Below are 18,575 nucleotides of genomic sequence, written 5' to 3'. Positions count from 1 at the left end.
TGATGACAAATACATAGTACGGTAGTTATGTTCTCAGTAACATATACTTTTAATATTTCCATTATCAGGATGACTTCATACATGTCATAACCTTGTATTAACAATATAATCAAGTTATGCAACTTTGCATGTAATATCCTTCTTTAGTGGAAAAAATAACTAATTATTATAATACTTCATTTTATTATACCCGATAGTTATACCATTGTACCTCATTAATATATTATTTCTTTATTATAATGTGTGAAATAAGTAAAATAGGTATTGATCAAATGTGATTATGTAATCAGGATCAAAATCACATTTCACTTCAATATGAAAAAATATTTTATGAAATAATTCATTTATCAGGACCATAATATATATATATATATTAGAAATAATCTGTATAAACTTTACATCAAGTTGTATCATATATTTGACTAAAGACGTGTGCCCATCTATTTAACCAATAAAAAATAACATTAACTACTATAAAGTTTATAATTTGGAATCTAAATGTAAATTATCTTGATAAACCATTTTGATGTGTGATTACACTTATCCACCATTGACTAAATCAAGAAATAATAATTACTATAGAAATATAGAAATACCCTATTTTGCAGTTTGTAAGATGAGCGGGATTATAAAACTCACTCCAAATTTTGGTGAGGAAAATAGGAAAAAAAATCTTTTATTTTTATTGCTCACTGAGGATGGCTGCAAAGGAGCAGAGTCCCAGGGTTGCTGCTGGCGGAGGCAGGAGTGGGGCAATGCTGCGGACCCAAGGCTGGAAGAAAGGGGTGTTCAGTGTTGCCACGCTGTGGGTATTCAGTGGCACGGGGGCTCCGCCAACGTTTTCTGAGAGTCCATAGCCGCAGCATATCCATGTTTTCTTTACATTGCGGTGAACTCCAGAAAAATGGCCGCCGGGGGCAGCCAGAGATGGAGATCTCGGCTTTTAGATCTGTTTTGGAATCATAAAAATGAAAATAAAATGTTCCAATAAAGGACCTGCTTACTTGAATGGAAACTGAAGTTTCATTACATTTATTCCGTTTGCCTTTTTTCTGTATGTTATTTTAACGTTGAAGTCCTTGGAAAACAAATCATGACTGACATGTCATTTGTTAGCTGATCATTTTTTGAGCACTGAGCAGGCCCAGGACAATGTAGATGTTCAGAGACTCCTCTAGTAAAAACATCCATTCAACCTGTGATGAACATTTATGTCACAGGTTGCGTGCAAGTTATATGGAGAACTGTCTTACACAGCCAACATCTGCCTATAACAACAGTGACCGGTGCTACCTGTTTAATCATGTAAATACAGCTATCAATCACAGACAGGGACATTTGAGTGACTTGTTTGCTGGCTCCCATCGTTTCCCAAAATAGTCTGAGTAAAAACTACAACCTAGGGCGCAAAAAACAACGCTTGACAAAAAAAAAAAACATGCCCTAATACTACTGCAGACAGAAAAAAAGTAGTAGGCTCTTAAAAGCAGTAGAAGACACAGTCGAAAACACGCATCGGGGTGTGCGCCGCACCTGAGCCACCTTCCACCCAGGTAACTTGCTTCTCTTCATTGTGCCCCAGGCCCCACTGCAGCCTCAGCCCCATAGGAATTGATCTACACCCTTACCACCTCCTTGGTCTCACTTGAACGGTGCTTACCACTATTATCTCCAGCTCTATATTAACTAAGCTTTATTTTATTGAATCAGTACTTTAACTTCACTGCCCATATCCTAGGCTTAACATGGCTGATCCTCCCACATAACCATTTGACATTGTACTTAAGGAGCACTTGCACTCTGACCTTTTCACATATATACCTCTTCTATTTCCGTTCCTTCCAGTCCTGAGCTTCCATACTGTGCTTGGGGCACGTCACTCTCTGTATACAGTTGTGCTCAAAAGTTTGCATACCCTGGAAGAATTTTTGCTTTCTTGGCCTTTTTTCAGAGAATATGAATGATAACACCAAAACTTTTTCTCCACTCATGGTTAAAGGTTGGGTGAAGTCATTTACTGTCAAGTAATGTGTTTTCTCTTTTTAAATCATAATGACAATCCAAAACATCCAAATGACCCTGATCAAAAGTTCACATACCTCATTTCTTAATACCGTGTATTGCCCCCTCTAACATCAATGACAGCTTGAAGTCTTTTGTGGTAGTTGTGGATGAGGTTCTTTATTTTCTCAGATGGTAAAGCTGCCCACTATTCTTGGCCTCCAGTTACTGTAAATTTCTGGGCTGTCTAGCATGAACTGCGTGCTTGAGATCTCCCCAGAGTGGCTCAGTGATATTGAGGTCAAGACACTGAGATGGCAACTCCAGAACCTTCACTTTGTTTTGTTGTAGCCAATGACCAGTTGACTTGGCCTTGTGTTTTGGATCGTTGTCATGTTAGAACATCCAAGTACGTCCCATGCGCATCTTCCGGGCTGATGAGTGCAAATTTGCCTGCAGTATTTGCTGATAATGTGCTGCATTCATCTTCCCTTCAACCTTGACCAAGTTTCATGTGCCTTTGTAGCTCACACATTCCCAAAACATCAGCGATCCACCTCCGTGCTTTACAGTAGGAATGGTGTTCCTTTCATCATAGGCCATGTTGACCTCTCTCCAAATGTAACATTTATGATTGTGGTGAAAAAGTTCAATTTTGGTCTCATCACTCCAAATTACCTTGTTTCCGAAGTTTAGAGGCTTGTCTCTGTGCTGTTTTGCATATTGTAGGCGAGATACTTTGTGGCATTTGTGTAATAGATTTCTTCTGGTGACTCGATCATGCAGCTCATTTTTCTTCAAGTGCTTCCTTATTGTGCATCTTGAAACAGCCACACCGCTTGTTTTCAGAAAGTCCTGTATTTCAGCTGATGTTATTTGTGGGTTTTTCTCTGCATACCGAACAATTTTCCTGGCAGTTGTGGACGACATTTTTGTTGGTCTACCTGCCTTTTTTTTTTTTTTTTTACAGAGCCCCTGATTTTCCATTTGTTAATCACAGTTTGAACGCTGCTGACTGGCATTATCAATTCCTTGGATATCTTTTTGTATCCATTTCCTGTTTTATACAGTTCAACTACCTTTTCCCGTAGATCCTTCGACAATTCTTTTGCTTTCCCCATGACTCACAATCCAGAAACGTCAGTGGCTGGATGAAAGATGCAAGAGTCTGTCTGGATCCCAGAAACTCATTCAGCTTTTATGCACACACACTGATTACAAGCAAATAGGTCACAGGTGAGGATGTTAACTTTAATAGCCATTCAAACCAATTGTGTCAACTTCTGTGCATGTTATCAGGCCAAAATCACCGGGTTATGTGAACTTTTGATCAGGGTCATTTGGATGTTTTGGGTTGTCATTATGATTTAAAAAGAGAAAACCCAGTAGTTTCACAATAAATAGCTTCACCCAACCACTAACCATGAGTGGAGAAAATGTTTTGTTGTTATCATTCATATTCTCTGAAAAAAGGCCAAGAAAGCAAAAATTCTTCTGGGGTATACAAACTTTTGAGCACAACTGTATATTTATATACCTAGATATATATTTTTGTGCACATTGTAGCACATAATATTGTATGATATATATGTAAATTGATATACAGCGTCCATCTATTACCTCGGGGTTTGGTTTTATTGTATATGTGTATGTTCTCCTTTCATGAATGGTGCGGGCACCTCTCGTATTCGGTGCTACCCTCTACTACTTTGTTAATAAAGGTATTTTGTCTTTATATACTTTCTTGTCCCGTATTGTCTCGATCACATGTTTGGTCTTCTCTTGTTTGGTTTCCACAATTTTTCTGAATGGTCTACCATTCATACACTCAGCAGATGTATACCACTCATTCCGTAAGCGATTATATACACATCGATTTGCATAGTTGGATATATATCGACTGCTGCGTCCAGTACCAGTTTTATATTGATTATGGACCAATAAAGTTCAGCTCTACTTTTTTGTGGTCGTAAATCAGCAGAGTGGAGCTCATAAGGGAACAGTAATAACTATGCATGGGCGGGCAGGTGGAAGTTCAAGTTCTAGTAGCAGAACAGTTCGCCCTCTCTCCTTACCCCGTAACTCCGAACATTAGTTCTGCTGTCTCTCTCCTTACCCCAGAACACCGAACATTGGCCCGGACCTCCGGGGAATATCTGTGTTTGGCATTTAACACCGGACAATAACAGTCCGGTACGGATGCCAAACTTGTACGTTTGAGTTTGCCCATCTCTAGTAATCATCTTTCTGCAGCCAGCAATAGACAATGCAGCATAAAACCTTTATAAAGCAAATGGTTCATTTACCGTACTTAAAAAAAAAAAAAAAATTTCAGATCATTATTTTTGTGATGTGACGATAGATAGAGCAGGGCTATTTGGTAACAATATTGTACACCATATTATTTTGCATCCTCCATGTTCATCTCCCTCCCCTTGCTTGCATTTTTTTCATCCTCAGCACCATCCGCACCGCCGCAGGATGTGGAGTGCACCAGCCTTAGCTCCACCTCCATCCGGGTAAGTTGGGTGGCTCCACCAGTGTCCAGCCGCAATGGAGCATTAACCCGCTACTCTCTGGCCTATCAAGCAGTGGCTGGGGAGGACACATCCCGGCATGTTATGGACAATATCCAACCAGACTTCTCTAGCTTGGAGATCAAGGATCTGGAGAAGTGGACAGAGTACAGAGTGTGGGTGCGAGCTCATACAGACGTAGGGGCTGGGCCTGAGAGCCCCATGGTCATTGTGCGGACAGATGAGGATGGTAAGTGTCCAGGAACTACTCTCACCTATCTGCACAATGGGTCCACTCTTTCACCTGTTCTTTATCTTGCTCCTTCCATCTCTCCTGAGGCCTCATTCCGACATCGCTGATTTTTCACATTTGCAAAACTAATGGTATCAGTGTTTTGAATTAGTTTTATCAGTGTTTGCTCAGTGTGTCAGTTTTTACCATCAGTGATTTTCACGTATGAAAAATAAGTAAATTGCAAAGCTTTTCCTATTCATTGGAATGCTACTCATGAACAGCAAATGGGGACTGCACATGAATCTGGGGACTGCCCGTGATTGTCAAGGACCCATAGACTTGTACGGGTAATTTTTATCCGAGATGCCGATCAAAACCGAACATGTCCTAGTAATTTTTTTTATTGCAGACACTCCATAGAATTTAATGGTTATTCATTATATTATGGGAAAAAGGACGTCTGAATGAGGCCTAAGACACGGGTTGATTGGGGGGCTTTGAGATGGGAATCACAGAACATCTTCTGCTTGTCTGCACTGCCTAAGCTTTCTACTATCTGAATTTTCTCCTCACCTACAAACTCCGTCAACAACTGTCTCTTTCAGCATTGTTTGAAGTGATGTCAAAATAAATTTTACTTTACCCAATATATACCCGTACTAACTCATATTCCTTTATCATATACCCAGACTTGTGATTTTAGTTTCTGTTTGGAAACACATTTTTATTTATTGATGGTGCTACAAAACCAATCTGAAAAGGAATTAAACTCCCAAATCTGAATGAAAAAATGTAGTTAAAAACCCCATGCAACTTGGAATGCATGAGCGAGCCATTAATTTATACATTTTGAAAGGTTATTTTTATAGGGTGATCTCTAGGATTAGCTGACCAATGATTTACAGACTGCTTAAAGGGACTGTCCACTACTTGACCAACACCTTGTTAAATACTGAATTACACAATGTAAAATAACAGACACTCCCCTCCAACACCGTGAGCTCAGTGCCGGGCCTCCCGATACTCACGTACCATCGTTATGAGCAGTGCAGACATTTGGCGACAGCTGATCGGTTGCAGTTCGCACACTTCCTTTGGACAAGCTTAGGACATCTGAAAAAAGCATGAGAACTGCAGTATGTTAGGTGCCGCTTATTGCATTGCTCATGTGGTCTGGGAGGAGAGTGTTGGTCTGGTATTTTTATTTAAGTATTTTATAATGTGTTGTCCAAGGATGTACAACCACTTCAATAGCAGCAGGCTATTTACACCCATAAACTGGAGTCTACTTTTCCATCCCTAAATCTGTGAAATGTTTGTTTCCTAGTATCACAAGAACATGGTTTTTCTGTAACACTTCCCCTCGAACAGTGCTGGGCAGTTTGTGTCGTCTTTGTAGTGCAGACTGTTCTAGAGATCTGCTCTGTTTCACATTTTCATTTACTTTCTTAAATCGATTTTTCACCCCATTGTATGTACAACAATGTGATTAATGTAGCAGGATGATGTTATGAAGCTCTTGGATTCCTGTCTAGTTCCCTGTTCCTGATCTGCCCTACGTTGATTGACATTTCTGCCTTCCTCTGAGTATTTTGAGACAGAATGGTTGCGAAGGACAAGCTACCTGACTGCCCTATAGAAAAGGCTGGGGGTGATGCACTGTTTCCTTGGCAATCAAACTGTCCGACACGTTTCAGTACATGAAACTCAACATCTCGGGCTTCACTATTAATCAGATTTTTTTCTAAAAGTAAACTAATTTAGTAGACTTATTTAAGGATTGTACTAATCTATGCTTGGTTCTTTGTCTTCCTTCAGTGCCCAGTGCACCACCAAGGAAGGTTGAAGTTGACTCTGTGAATTCCACATCTGTGCGGGTGACTTGGAAGTCTCCTCTTCCCACTAAACAGAATGGTCAGATACGAGGTTACCAGGTGACATATGTGCGCTTGGAAGGTGGAGAGCCTAGGGGAAACCCTGTCATTAAGGACGTCATGTTGGCAGAGGCTCAGGTAACCATGCACAAGGACCACTTTTTTTCCTTCTATTGATGATATTCATATAACGCCTCAATAATTTTCATCCAGAAGTTTTCAAGATTTGGACATAAAAAGTTGGCTCTTCACTGGTTTGACCCTTTCCATCCTTCTCCCCAAACAACTAATCCAGTCTAAACTGCAGCATTCATCCATGGTGATCTGCAGTGTGAAGCATGTCCCTCTTGTATAGAGCTAATACCCATATATCCTCTTTATACTGATGACTAGACTGACATGAGATGTGTGTATATCCAACGTTCTCCCTGGCATGACTCATTCCATTGTAGTATCTCTACTATTGTAACCCTGCAACCTCCACTTACCCCTCTTCTCTCTGTCCCTACCAGTGGAGACCAGAGGAGTCTGCAGACTACGTGAGTATACTGTTTGGCATCTGTGGGCAGACTGCGTGATCGCATTGTGTCTGCAGAGAGCAGGGGGTTGTCACAGAGCTTTTATTGGCTTTAGTTAAGATTTTGGCTTCCTCTTGTAGGTCTTGGTCTAGTATGTCAAAGTAAAGCTTTGCTGCAATGTTCTCTCTCCCAAACTGCAGTGCCAGTGGCCTTATTTGTTACACCTCTAGCACATCCTGCATATAGAGGAATAGTGAAGAGAGGTTATAAAAAGTCATCATTTATGGAAGGAATGATCAGCCTTAAAGTGGCGACAGTGCTGCCAAGCGCCATCGAGTGCAGCTAAAGTGCAGAACATCTCTCCCCCATAGTTAACGTCTACTATCCAGCTTCTGTGACAGCCCCCATGTTCTTGTGCTGCAATCATTGGCTCAATGATGGGATTCTGCAATCTATAACCCTTTGGACATATTATCTGTTTCTCCTTTTCCTGTGCTTCCACGTTTGGATAGAGGCACAGTTCTTGCATGGAGATTAGGGTCTGGTGGGACATCGGGGCTGATGAGGATGGGTGATCAGTTTCAGCAATCGGCCTTTTCTCTCTTTCTGTTTTTTTTTTTTAATTGTTGTGATTCTCAGTGGATAATCATGGGGCCTAATGATCACCATTGTATAAGTTGCAATTCTTTCTCTGACTTATTTTTCCATTACATCAGAATATGATTTTATTTGTGCATCAGGAAAATCCACATTTTACTACGATATTCACTTCTGCATTGTCGATCACTCGGAGGAAGATTTTCATTGTTAATTATTCCATAAACACAGGGAACTTTGCTCCCTTATCAGAAGTGTTGTGCAGTGCTCTGTACCCCTTATCCCCTCGGAGCATGTTCCTGCAGCTCCCCCTGTTGTCTGAACCTGGTACTGCAGGAAGATTCTCTTCATTACTTTTATCATTTTCTTTTTCAAAATCTAGGAAGCCCTAATAACTGGACTTTCTCCAGAAACTACCTATTCCATCACTGTTGCTGCGTATACTACAAAAGGAGATGGTGCTAGGAGTAAACCCAAAATTGTCACCACTACAGGAGCCTGTGAGTACTGCCTGCAACATGTCTGGAAAAGAGTCTTTCATGCTAATATTCTGTCAATTCTTTTTTTTTTTTGTATGAGAAATTAAAACTCACTGTCGCCTGGTTGTTGTGACAGAATACAACCTCCTCTGTTAATGAGCTTGGTGCAGGGGTTATTAAGGTTGTACCATTTTTTTTCACATTTTATGACGCATGCATGCGTTTTCAAAGAAGACAGGTGAATATGCTGCTACAAGACTCCTCTGTTTGTGGCCGATTTCCAACGACAATAATAGGATCGGGTACTGATATTCCTCATGCCTGATGTGCTTTGCCCCTAAAATAATCTCTCTGGAGACCATCAACAAGACTTCATACACAATAGTTAGCCAGTTTCACCCAAAATATTAGAAGACTTGGATCTATTGTGTATGTTATTATGCAAAAACAATTAGCAGCAAGCCAGCAGATTTGTGATTGCAGCTCTGAAGTCCTTGGAAATTAATAGATGACGTAATTGAGATAATCAAGTGAAGAAAGTTAGTGTGTCCATGGCTGCTGTACTTGAACGATGCAGATACAGATGAGATTGGAGATTTCTTTAGTAATTATATATTTGTGTGTATTTCAGTGCCCGGGAAGCCAACCATAGGAATTAGCACAACCATTCAAAACACTGCACTAGTTCAGTGGCACCCACCTCGGGAGGTGATGGGGGAACTGCTCGGTTACCGCTTGCAGTATAAACGTGCGGATGAGGAAAGGTTCATCACTATGGACTTTGGAAAGAATGATCATCACTACACGCTGACCAAGCTCCACAAGGGTGCTACCTATGTCTTCAAACTGTCTGCCAAGAACCGGGCTGGCTTCGGAGAGGAGGCTGAGAAGGAGATCTCTACTCCTGAGGATGTTCCCAGTGGCTTTCCACAAAACTTGCAAGTTGTTGGCCTTACCACATCCACAACAGAACTGTCGTGGGAGCCTCCAGTACTTTCAGAACGCAATGGAAAAATCACAAACTACACAGTGGTTTACCGTGACATCAATAGCCCACAGGATCTGATCAACATCACACGAGACACTTACATTACACTCGTCAACCTCAAACCAGACACTACCTATGATATTAAAGTCCGGGCAAGGACAAATAAAGGTCTAGGGCCTCTAAGTCCTAGCATACAATCCCGCACCATGCCTGTAGACCAAGGTAAGGCTCACCTGAGAGCAGTAACGGCAGTGTTATACAATAACTGTATTCCCACAGACTCGATTAATGTTTTCCTTCTCTTCAAAGTATTTGCAAAGAACTTCAGAGTGAACGCTGTGATGAAAACATCGGTCTTGCTGAGCTGGGAAGTTCCTGACTCTTATAAATCAGCCGTGCCTTTCAAGGTTGGTGTTCTGAAACGGGGAGCTACCTGTGCTTTGCTGTAATGATCTTGAGGTGGTTGCAGGGAACTAGATTACTTTGAACTTTAAGGTTTGATGTTTAAGGTCCCCATAGACATTAAATTACATTTGGTCAAATATGCTAATATCAGAGGGATTGTCTTAAGGTACCGTCACACATAGCGACGCTGCAGCGATACCGACAACGATCCGGATCGCTGCAGCGTCGCTGTTTGGTCGCTGGAGAGCTGTCACACAGACAGCTCTCCAGCGACCAACGATCCCGAGGTCCCCGGTAACCAGGGTAAACATCGGGTAACTAAGCGCAGGGCCGCGCTTAGTAACCCGATGTTTACCCTGGTTACCATCCTAAAAAGTAAAAAAACAAACGCTACATACTTACCTTCTGCTGTCTGTCCTCGGCGCTCTGCTTCTCTGGTCTGGCTGTGAGCGCCGGGCAGCCAGAAAGCAGAGCAGTGACGTCACCGCTCTGCTTTCCGGCTGACCGACGCTCACAGACAGTACAGGAGGAGAGCAGAGCACAGCGCTGGAGGACAGACAGCGGTAGGTAAGTATGTACTGTTTGTTTTTTTACTTTTAGGATGGTAACCAGGGTAAACATCGGGTTACTAAGCGCGGCCCTGCGCTTAGTTACCCGATGTTTACCCTGGTTACCAGCAAAGACATCGCTGAATCGGTGTCACACACGCCGATTCAGCGATGTCTACGGGGAGTCCAGCGACGAAATAAAGTTCTGGACTTTCTTCCCCGACCAGCGATCTCTCAGCAGGGGCCTGATCGCTGCTGCCTGTCACACTGGACGATATCGCTAGCGAGGACGCTGCAACGTCACGGATCGCTAGCGATATCGTCTAGTGTGACAGTACCTTTACAATCCTGTTTACAGGTGCCTGTTCTTTGAGATAAGCCACTGCCAAAGGTGACTGGCCAGAGCTTTTCTCACTGTGGAAGACACCTAACCCTTGGTCATGTAAAACATTCACGGGTATAAGTCATAAGAGATAGCTGTTTGGCCGATTGTTATTGTTAGCTTTGGTGTATAAATAAATATGACTGGTACTCACACAGTAAACACATCATTGTACTTAGTTCTCTTTGTTATTTATTTCTGAAGAGTTTTTTATTGGTGGTGTTTGAGCTCGGTTTTTTTTCATGAATATTCTTCCTGTCCACCAAACTGAACAATTAATGTAAATTCTTATCCCATTTAGATTCTCTATAACAACCAGAACGTAGAAGTCGATGGTCATTCAATGCGTAAGCTGATCAACAATCTTCAGCCCGACACAGAGTATTCCTTTGTACTTATGCACCGAGGCAGCAGTGCTGGTGGCCTGCAGCACCGAGTGTCCATCCGCACAGCCCCTGATGTCCTGCAGAGCAAACCATCATCTGCCAGCAAGTATATGGAAGACAACAAATTCACTTTGCTCTTGCCGCGGGTGCAAACATCTTCTCCGGTGAGGTAAGGGCTCACTGTGTTGTTGTAGTTAGTAGTCTAGTAGTAAAGTCTTTGTTTCGTTTTTTTTTTTTTATATAACACTAATCTATTTTAAATTACTTTTGTGTGACAGATGGTATTATATTGTAGTCGTTCCACTCGATAGTTCTAGGAGTAGCCCGAGTACACGGCAAAGTCCTGAAGAAATGGAGTTGGAACAGGTGGGATATTTGTAGCTTATGTCCTACTTTTTCTTCAGATCTATTAATCATCTGGTCATGTATTGAGCTGTAAGACTATTACATACACAACAAAATACTTCTGTTTGCTTTCCTTTGAATAAATTGTTGTTCTGTGAATCTGTCATCTCCTTTATATGCAATCCCTTTTTAACAAGTAGCGCACCATAGGTCTACAGATAATTCAGCCAATATAATCGAAGGCCAGGCTTTGTAAGGTTGGACAATTATAAATGCCTTACATTAGGGTTCATTCTTGCGGTATTGCATTGTGATACTCAAGGTTTTTGTCCATATCTTAGATCCTAGAAGCCATTAATCAGGGGTCTCGTCGGCAAAAAAGACAAGCAAGCAGGAACAAGCCATACATAGCGGCCAGGCTGAACACGCTCCCAGAATCGTTCACTCTTGGTGACAATAAGGAATATAATGGATTTGTCAACAAGCCTTTGGACCCACATCTGAGCTACACTTGCTTTGTGCTTGCAGCTCTGGAAGATGGCGACACTGTGAGTTTGTATTCTCTGCATTCTATTCCTACATTATATAAGAATTATTTTCCTTTGGTTAACCAGTATTTATTTCTGATCATTTAGATGTTAAAACTTCTCCAACAAAAAGTATTTTTTGCCATTTGGTTACTCTGCAGAAATATTCAAATTCATTTGTTTTGATGCATTTTTTTCCGCAGGAAAACCCTGCTCTTTTGCCAGTAAGAAACTTGCTGCAAAAAAAGCAGATTTTGCTTAAGTTTTTTTTTTTTTTGCATTTTTTTGGTGTGTTTTTCCTGCATTTTTGTCGGCGTACATTTGTCTCTTATGCATGCTGATACAGTTTAGTGCATAAAAAACTCTCACTCTACTTCATCAGGTTTTGGCACCAAAAATTGATACCTGCGTTTTTTCACTTTTTTTGCACAACCCATTGCTTTCAATGAGTGAAATACGCTGAAAAAAACACTCGAAGTGACATGCTCTATTCTGCAAAATCCAAGGTTTTGCACAAAATACTGAAAAAAAAAAAAAAAAAACAAGCTGTGTGCATGAAATTTCTTAAATCTTATAGACTTTGCTGGTGCTATTAAATGCAGGTGAAAATTTGGATAAAAAAAGCATTAAAAAAAAAAATGCTGAAAAAAAACGCAACGCGTGAACATATAGCCTTACTAGAACTGTCTGCTGACGTCAATAAAATATATTCCAGAAGGTAAAGACGACTGGTAGGCTGATGCTGTCTGATGTACCACTTAAGCTTTGTATCCTTGTTACTGCAGAAAAAGTATGCTGCCAGTCCATACTCGGATGACATTGTGGTGGAAGTAATTTCAACCAGACAACAAGAAGAACCTGAAATGCTCTGGGTGATGGGTCCAGTCCTTGCCGTCATTCTTATCATCATTATTGTTATTGCTATTCTTTTGTTCAAAAGGTAAGGGGCTTGCTCATCAACTTCCACAACTTAGCAGTGATCCTCTGTAGACCTCTACAGTCCTGCTTGTACTACATTTATGTCTACTAAATCAGGTTCTAAATAATTTCCAACCACATACATTACTCAAAAAAATAAAGGGAACACTTCAACAACACAATGTAACTCCAAGTTAAGTCACACTTCTGTGAAATCAACCTGTTCAGTTATGAAGCAACACTGATTGTGAATCAATTTCTCCTGCTGTTGTGCAAAATGTAACAGACAACAGATAGAAATGATAGGCAATTAGCAAGACAACCCCTATAAAGGAGTGGTTCTGCAGGGGGTGACACAGATCATATCTCTGTTCTCATCCTTTTTGGCTGTTGTCTTGGTCACTTTTGCATTTTGTCATTGCTCTCACTCCTAGAGATACAGTAGCATGAGGCGGTGTCTACAGTACAACCCACAGATGTTGCTCAGGTAGTGCAGCTCATCCAGGATGGCACATCAATGCGAGCTGTGGCAAGAAGGGTATCTGTGTCTGTCAGCAGTGTCCATATCATGGAGCAGATACCAGGAGACGTGAAGGGGGTTGTAGGAGGGAAACAACCCAGCAGCAGGACCACTACTTCCTCCATTGTGCAAGGAGGAACAGGATGATCAGTGCCAGAGCCCTGCAAAATGACCTCCAGCAGGTCACTAACATCCATGTGTCTGCTCAACTGCTCAAACTGTGAGAAACAGACTCCATGAAGGCCAGGCGTCCACAAGTGCGTGTTGTGCTTATAGCCCAACACCATGCAGGGTGATTGGCATTTGCCAGAGAACACGAAGATTGGCAGATTCAACATTTGCGCCCTGTTTTCTTCACGAATGAAAGCAGGTTCACACTGAGCACATGTGACAGAGTCTGGAGATGCCATGAAGAACGTTCTGCTGCTGCTGCCTGCAACATCTTCCAGCTTGACCGGTTTGGCAGTGGGTCAGTAATAGTGTGGGGAGGCATTTCTTTGGAGGGTCACACAGCCTTCCATGTGCTAGCTCGATGTACCCCGACTGCCATTAGATACCGGGATGAGATCCTCAGACCCATTGTGAGACCATATGCAGGTGCAGTGGGACCTGGCTCCTTCTGATGCAGGACAATACTAGGACTCATGAGACTGAAGTGTGTCAGCAATTCCTGCATGATGAAGGCATTGATGCTAAGGACTGGCCTGCCCGTTCCCCAGAAGTGAATCCAATCGAATACATCTGGGACATCATTTCTCGTTCAATCCACCAATGCCACAGGAGTTTACTAATGCTTTAATCCAGGTCTGGGAGGAGATCCCTCAGAACATCCGCCGTCTCATCAGTACAATGCCCAGGCATTGTAGGGAGGTCATACAGGCACGTAGAAGCCACACACACTACTGAGCATCATTTCCTTATCTTGAGGCATTTCCCTTGAAGTTGGATCAGCCTTTAATTTGATTTTTCACTTTGATTTTGAATATCATTACAAATCCAGGCCTTTATGGGAGATTGTGATTTACATTGATCTTTTTTGTTTTATTGTTCACAACACATTCCTCTATGCAATGAGTAAAGATTTGCAACTGGAATATTTCATCTCTTTATCAGCGAAGGACAATATTATAATACAACCCGTATAGTCTACAGATGTTTACAGCTGGTTAGAAAATACTATTAAAACATAGCTTTTATTTTAATACGCTAAAATCACTATATTACCACGTGGTTACAAAGTGCCGGTGCTCACAACATAGTGCAAAACATAAAACCGTAAGAAAATCTTGGCAAACCACACATATGCCTCTTCTCAGGGAGAAAATTTTTTGCCCTTTACTGGGTATAGCAGATAATGGAGATACTACATCAGTCCCCTTTATTATTGCTTATTATCTCTTAGGGGCGTTTTTTCCAACCCCTTCCCTGAACACGGAAAGAGTGCTGTAAATTTCACCCCACAGTTCACTTAATAATGTGACCAAAGTCCGTCTGGTTTAGACCAACAACCCAATATACATGCTGGCATATGCCAAAACAAACACAGCGGATCCTCTTGCTGTCACTTATTATTGCATATGGTGTTTACACATAAAACGCAAGCTCCACAAATAAACAGAGGAATACAGAAACCTCTCTCATGTTTTTAAACCATAGATGCTTCCGGAATACATATATACCCCTCTCAATATACTGGTAGGTATATGTTCACTTCGTGCATCGAATGGATTTATATCAAAGTATGTTAAGGTTTATACTCATCCATGGGACCGGGTCTTCCCAGCGGTGCCTTTTTCAGAGTGCCAGGGATCCTTCTCTTTGGTAAGTGCAACGTAGCACTCCGTCCCTCAATCCCTTTTAGAGCTGATGTCTCCCAACGTTTCATAACAATATTCATCAGGGGGGTACTGACATCTTAGCAGCATACATCGGTGAGCATTGCTAAATATCTAAAGCTCTTGCCGGTCTTAAATAGACGCTATGCACCTCACCGTCCCGCATGTTTCCGGACGCCGATACGTCACTTCACTAGTCGAGAATTTAGGAGGAGGGTGGGTGAACACCACAGAGACATTATAAATAAGAGAGATACCCCTATAGCAAACCATATTAATTGGCTACACAATGGCAATGTGAAAGGGATCAGATTCATAGGGATTGAGAAGATTGTCCAATCACAAAGAGGAGGTGACTGGGACAGACATATCCTCCAAAAAGAGTGCATGTGGATTTTTCGTCTACAGACTCAGAGCCCATTGGCACTCTGAAAAAGGCACCGCTGGGAAGACCCGGTCCCATGGATGAGTATAAACCTTAACATACTTTGATATAAATCCATTCGATGCACGAAGTGAACATATACCTACCAGTATATTGAGAGGGGTATATATGTATTCCGGAAGCATCTATGGTTTAAAAACATGAGAGAGGTTTCTGTATTCCTCTGTTTATTTGTGGAGCTTGCGTTTTATGTGTAAACACCATATGCAATAATAAGTGACAGCAAGAGGATCCGCTGTGTTTGTTTTGGCATATGCCAGCATGTATATTGGGTTGTTGGTCTAAACCAGACGGACTTTGGTCACATTATTAAGTGAACTGTGGGGTGAAATTTACAGCACTCTTTCCGTGTTCAGGGAAGGGGTTGGAAAAAACGCCCCTAAGAGATAATAAGCAATAATAAAGGGGACTGATGTAGTATCTCCATTATCTGCTATACCCAGTAAAGGGCAAAAAATTTTCTCCCTGAGAAGAGGCATATGTGTGGTTTGCCAAGATTTTCTTACGGTTTTATGTTTTGCACTATGTTGTGAGCACCGGCACTTTGTAACCACGTGGTAATATAGTGATTTTAGCGTATTAAAATAAAAGCTATGTTTTAATAGTATTTTCTAACCAGCTGTAAACATCTGGAATATTTCATGCAGTTATATCTAGGATGTGATATTTTAGTGTTTCCTTTATTTTTTGAGCAGTGTATTTAGAAAAAGAGACTGCACGCACTAGGTTAATCTTGCTAGAGTAACACGACAAATCCAGTCACCTCTTTTAAATAAATATGGTTTACCACAAATCTGTCACAGAGGGATTTTTAGGGAAGTTATACCAGGCCAAGCAGTGTGTTGACTTGCAAATATTGAAGGATAAACTATAAATAATGAAACAATTTGGGTTAACCTCCTCACCACTTCCATTAAAGGGAATCAGTCAGTAAGCATAATCCCTCTCGCCTCACAAAAACCACGTACGGTATATGGACATGCATGTCTTTGAAATATAAAACCATTATCAAGTTTATATCTTGCATCTGTTGTTGAATTCACAAGAAATTGCGTTTTAATTCATATGTAAATTAGATTTTAAGTGCTTTGGGTGTGGCAGAGCACTTAACTACGTTTGCCCCTTAAGGTTGTTTCCCTCCCGAGCACCAGCCTCTTTAGCTTGATTGATAGCTTGTTGCCTCTTTTGGCATCAGACAAGCTAAGGAGGCTGATGCTGGACAGTGAAACAACCAGGGAAGGCAGAGACTTGTTAAGTGCTCTGTTGTACCTCGTTTTCATATGAACAACTATGATAATTTCTTAGGAATGCAGTAACAGATAGAAGATGTAACGTTGTTGAAGGATTTACATTTCTAAGCCCTGCATATTCATATATACAGTTTAGGGGGATTTGATCTTACTGACAGATTCTCTTTAAGATATTTTACAAATTAAAATCACAGCTTTACATGTGTATTGGGGCTTATATGTGCATCTGTAATGGTGAACTGCAATACACATACAAAGCCATTTTCCAAAGTGTCAATATTTATTACTGCATTTGCTACATAATAATCTCTCCCCTTGTGTAATTTTGTAAATCTGCCTTATTAATGTCATTTATTCTCTTTTTGTGCTTCTGCTGGACACAGTAAGCAGGAGAGGTAGGAAGTTCCTGTGTTATTATCATGTGCTCATACGGGCCATAAATCTTGTGTCCAGCATATTGCTGTACAAAGCTACAAATCTTAAAAAAAGACACACAACACAAGACTTTCTGCAGTTTCTAGATTACTACCTCAACAGGGAATATAACCAATCCCAATCATATACTGAGGACCATAGTCAAAATGTCATAATTCCACGTCTCAATGTTATAAAGTGAGGCACCTATGTGTTCGAAATAGTCACTACACCCCTAGATGAATTCCTTAGGCAGTGAAGTTTCCACAATCTACTCAAATGGAATCTGCATTCTAAGGGTATGTGCACACGATGCAGATTTAGTGCAGAACTGCAGCAGATTTTTATGCAGCAGAAACGCTGCAGAACTGCACTGTGATTTACAGTACAATGTAAATCAATGTGAAAAAAAAAAGCTGTGCACATGGTGCAGAAAAATCTGCGCAGAAACGCTGCAGATTTCAAAGAAGTGCATGTCACTTCTTTTGTGCAGTTCTGCAGCGTTTCTGCACCCCTCCATAATAGAAATCCATTGGTAAAATCTGCACAAAAAACGCATCAAAAACGCACTAAAAATGCACAAAAAACGCATAAAAAACGCACCTGTGGATTCTGCCAGGAGATGCAGATTTAGTGCAGAAAATTCTGCACCAAATCTGCATCGTGTGCACACAGCCTAAAAGCCAACTAGCTCTCCTTCCCATTCAATCCCCGCCATGTCCTCAAACAGTAGTGTACAATCAGGTATGTGGTACTGCCACACCGGGAGAATTTGCATAACAAATTGTGGGGTCTTATTTCTCACATTAACCCTAGTGTAAATGATACATTTGGTGCTAAAATAGTATTTTAGTGGAAACAATTTAATTTTTTATTCACACATCTAAATGTTATAAAATGTTGTGAATCACCTGTAGGTTAAAAATGCTCAATATACCACTAGATGAATTCCTTGAGAGGTTTAGTTTCCAAAATGGGGCCACTTGTGGGGGGTTTCTGCTGTTTTCGTATGTCAGGGGTTCTCCAAATGCGACGCGGCATAAACAACTGGCTATTCCAAATAGCGCTCTTTCATTTCCAAGCGCTGCCGTATGCCCAAACAGAAGTTTTTGACCACATATGGGGTGTCATCACGTTCGGCAGAAATTGTGTAACAAATTATGAGGTCCATTTTCTATCATTATACATTGTGAAAATTACACATTTGGGGCCAAAACAACATTTTCATGAAAAAAAAGAAAAACTTTCAATAAGGCAACCTAATGTTACCAAATTCTGTGTAGGTTTTGTGTGGGTTCAAAATGCTCACTATAGCCCTAGATAAAATCCCTGAGGTTTGTAGTTTCCAAAATGGGGTAACTTGTGGGTTTTTTTTTACACTGTTTAGGCACA

The 18,575-nt window shown here is 41.1% G+C and overlaps 1 protein-coding gene across 14 annotated transcripts in view; it reads left to right on the top strand.

The window, feature by feature from the left end:
* PTPRF (protein tyrosine phosphatase receptor type F) overlaps window positions 1-18,575 on the top strand; it is a 1,072,658-nt gene that overhangs the window by 1,030,260 nt on the left and 23,823 nt on the right. For 5 of the 14 annotated variants that reach the window (XM_069738054.1, XM_069738060.1, XM_069738055.1 and 2 more), the window contains 10 exons: window positions 4,462-4,767; window positions 6,571-6,764; window positions 7,139-7,165; window positions 8,124-8,241; window positions 8,852-9,430; window positions 9,518-9,615; window positions 10,845-11,098; window positions 11,208-11,295; window positions 11,616-11,822; window positions 12,587-12,741. In XM_069738054.1, coding sequence (XP_069594155.1) covers window positions 4,462-4,767; window positions 6,571-6,764; window positions 7,139-7,165; window positions 8,124-8,241; window positions 8,852-9,430; window positions 9,518-9,615; window positions 10,845-11,098; window positions 11,208-11,295; window positions 11,616-11,822; window positions 12,587-12,741 — 2,026 coding nt within the window. The remainder of the gene's footprint in view (window positions 1-4,461; window positions 4,768-6,570; window positions 6,765-7,138; window positions 7,166-8,123; window positions 8,242-8,851; window positions 9,431-9,517; window positions 9,616-10,844; window positions 11,099-11,207; window positions 11,296-11,615; window positions 11,823-12,586; window positions 12,742-18,575) is intronic. The other 9 variants (XM_069738062.1, XM_069738059.1, XM_069738061.1 and 6 more) reach the window with 3 other exon arrangements.

The sequence above is a fragment of the Ranitomeya imitator genome, chromosome 8, assembly GCF_032444005.1.
Source record: "Ranitomeya imitator isolate aRanImi1 chromosome 8, aRanImi1.pri, whole genome shotgun sequence".
In the NCBI taxonomy this organism is placed as follows: Eukaryota; Metazoa; Chordata; class Amphibia; order Anura; family Dendrobatidae; genus Ranitomeya; species Ranitomeya imitator.
This window is presented reverse-complemented; position numbering and strand designations above follow the sequence as displayed.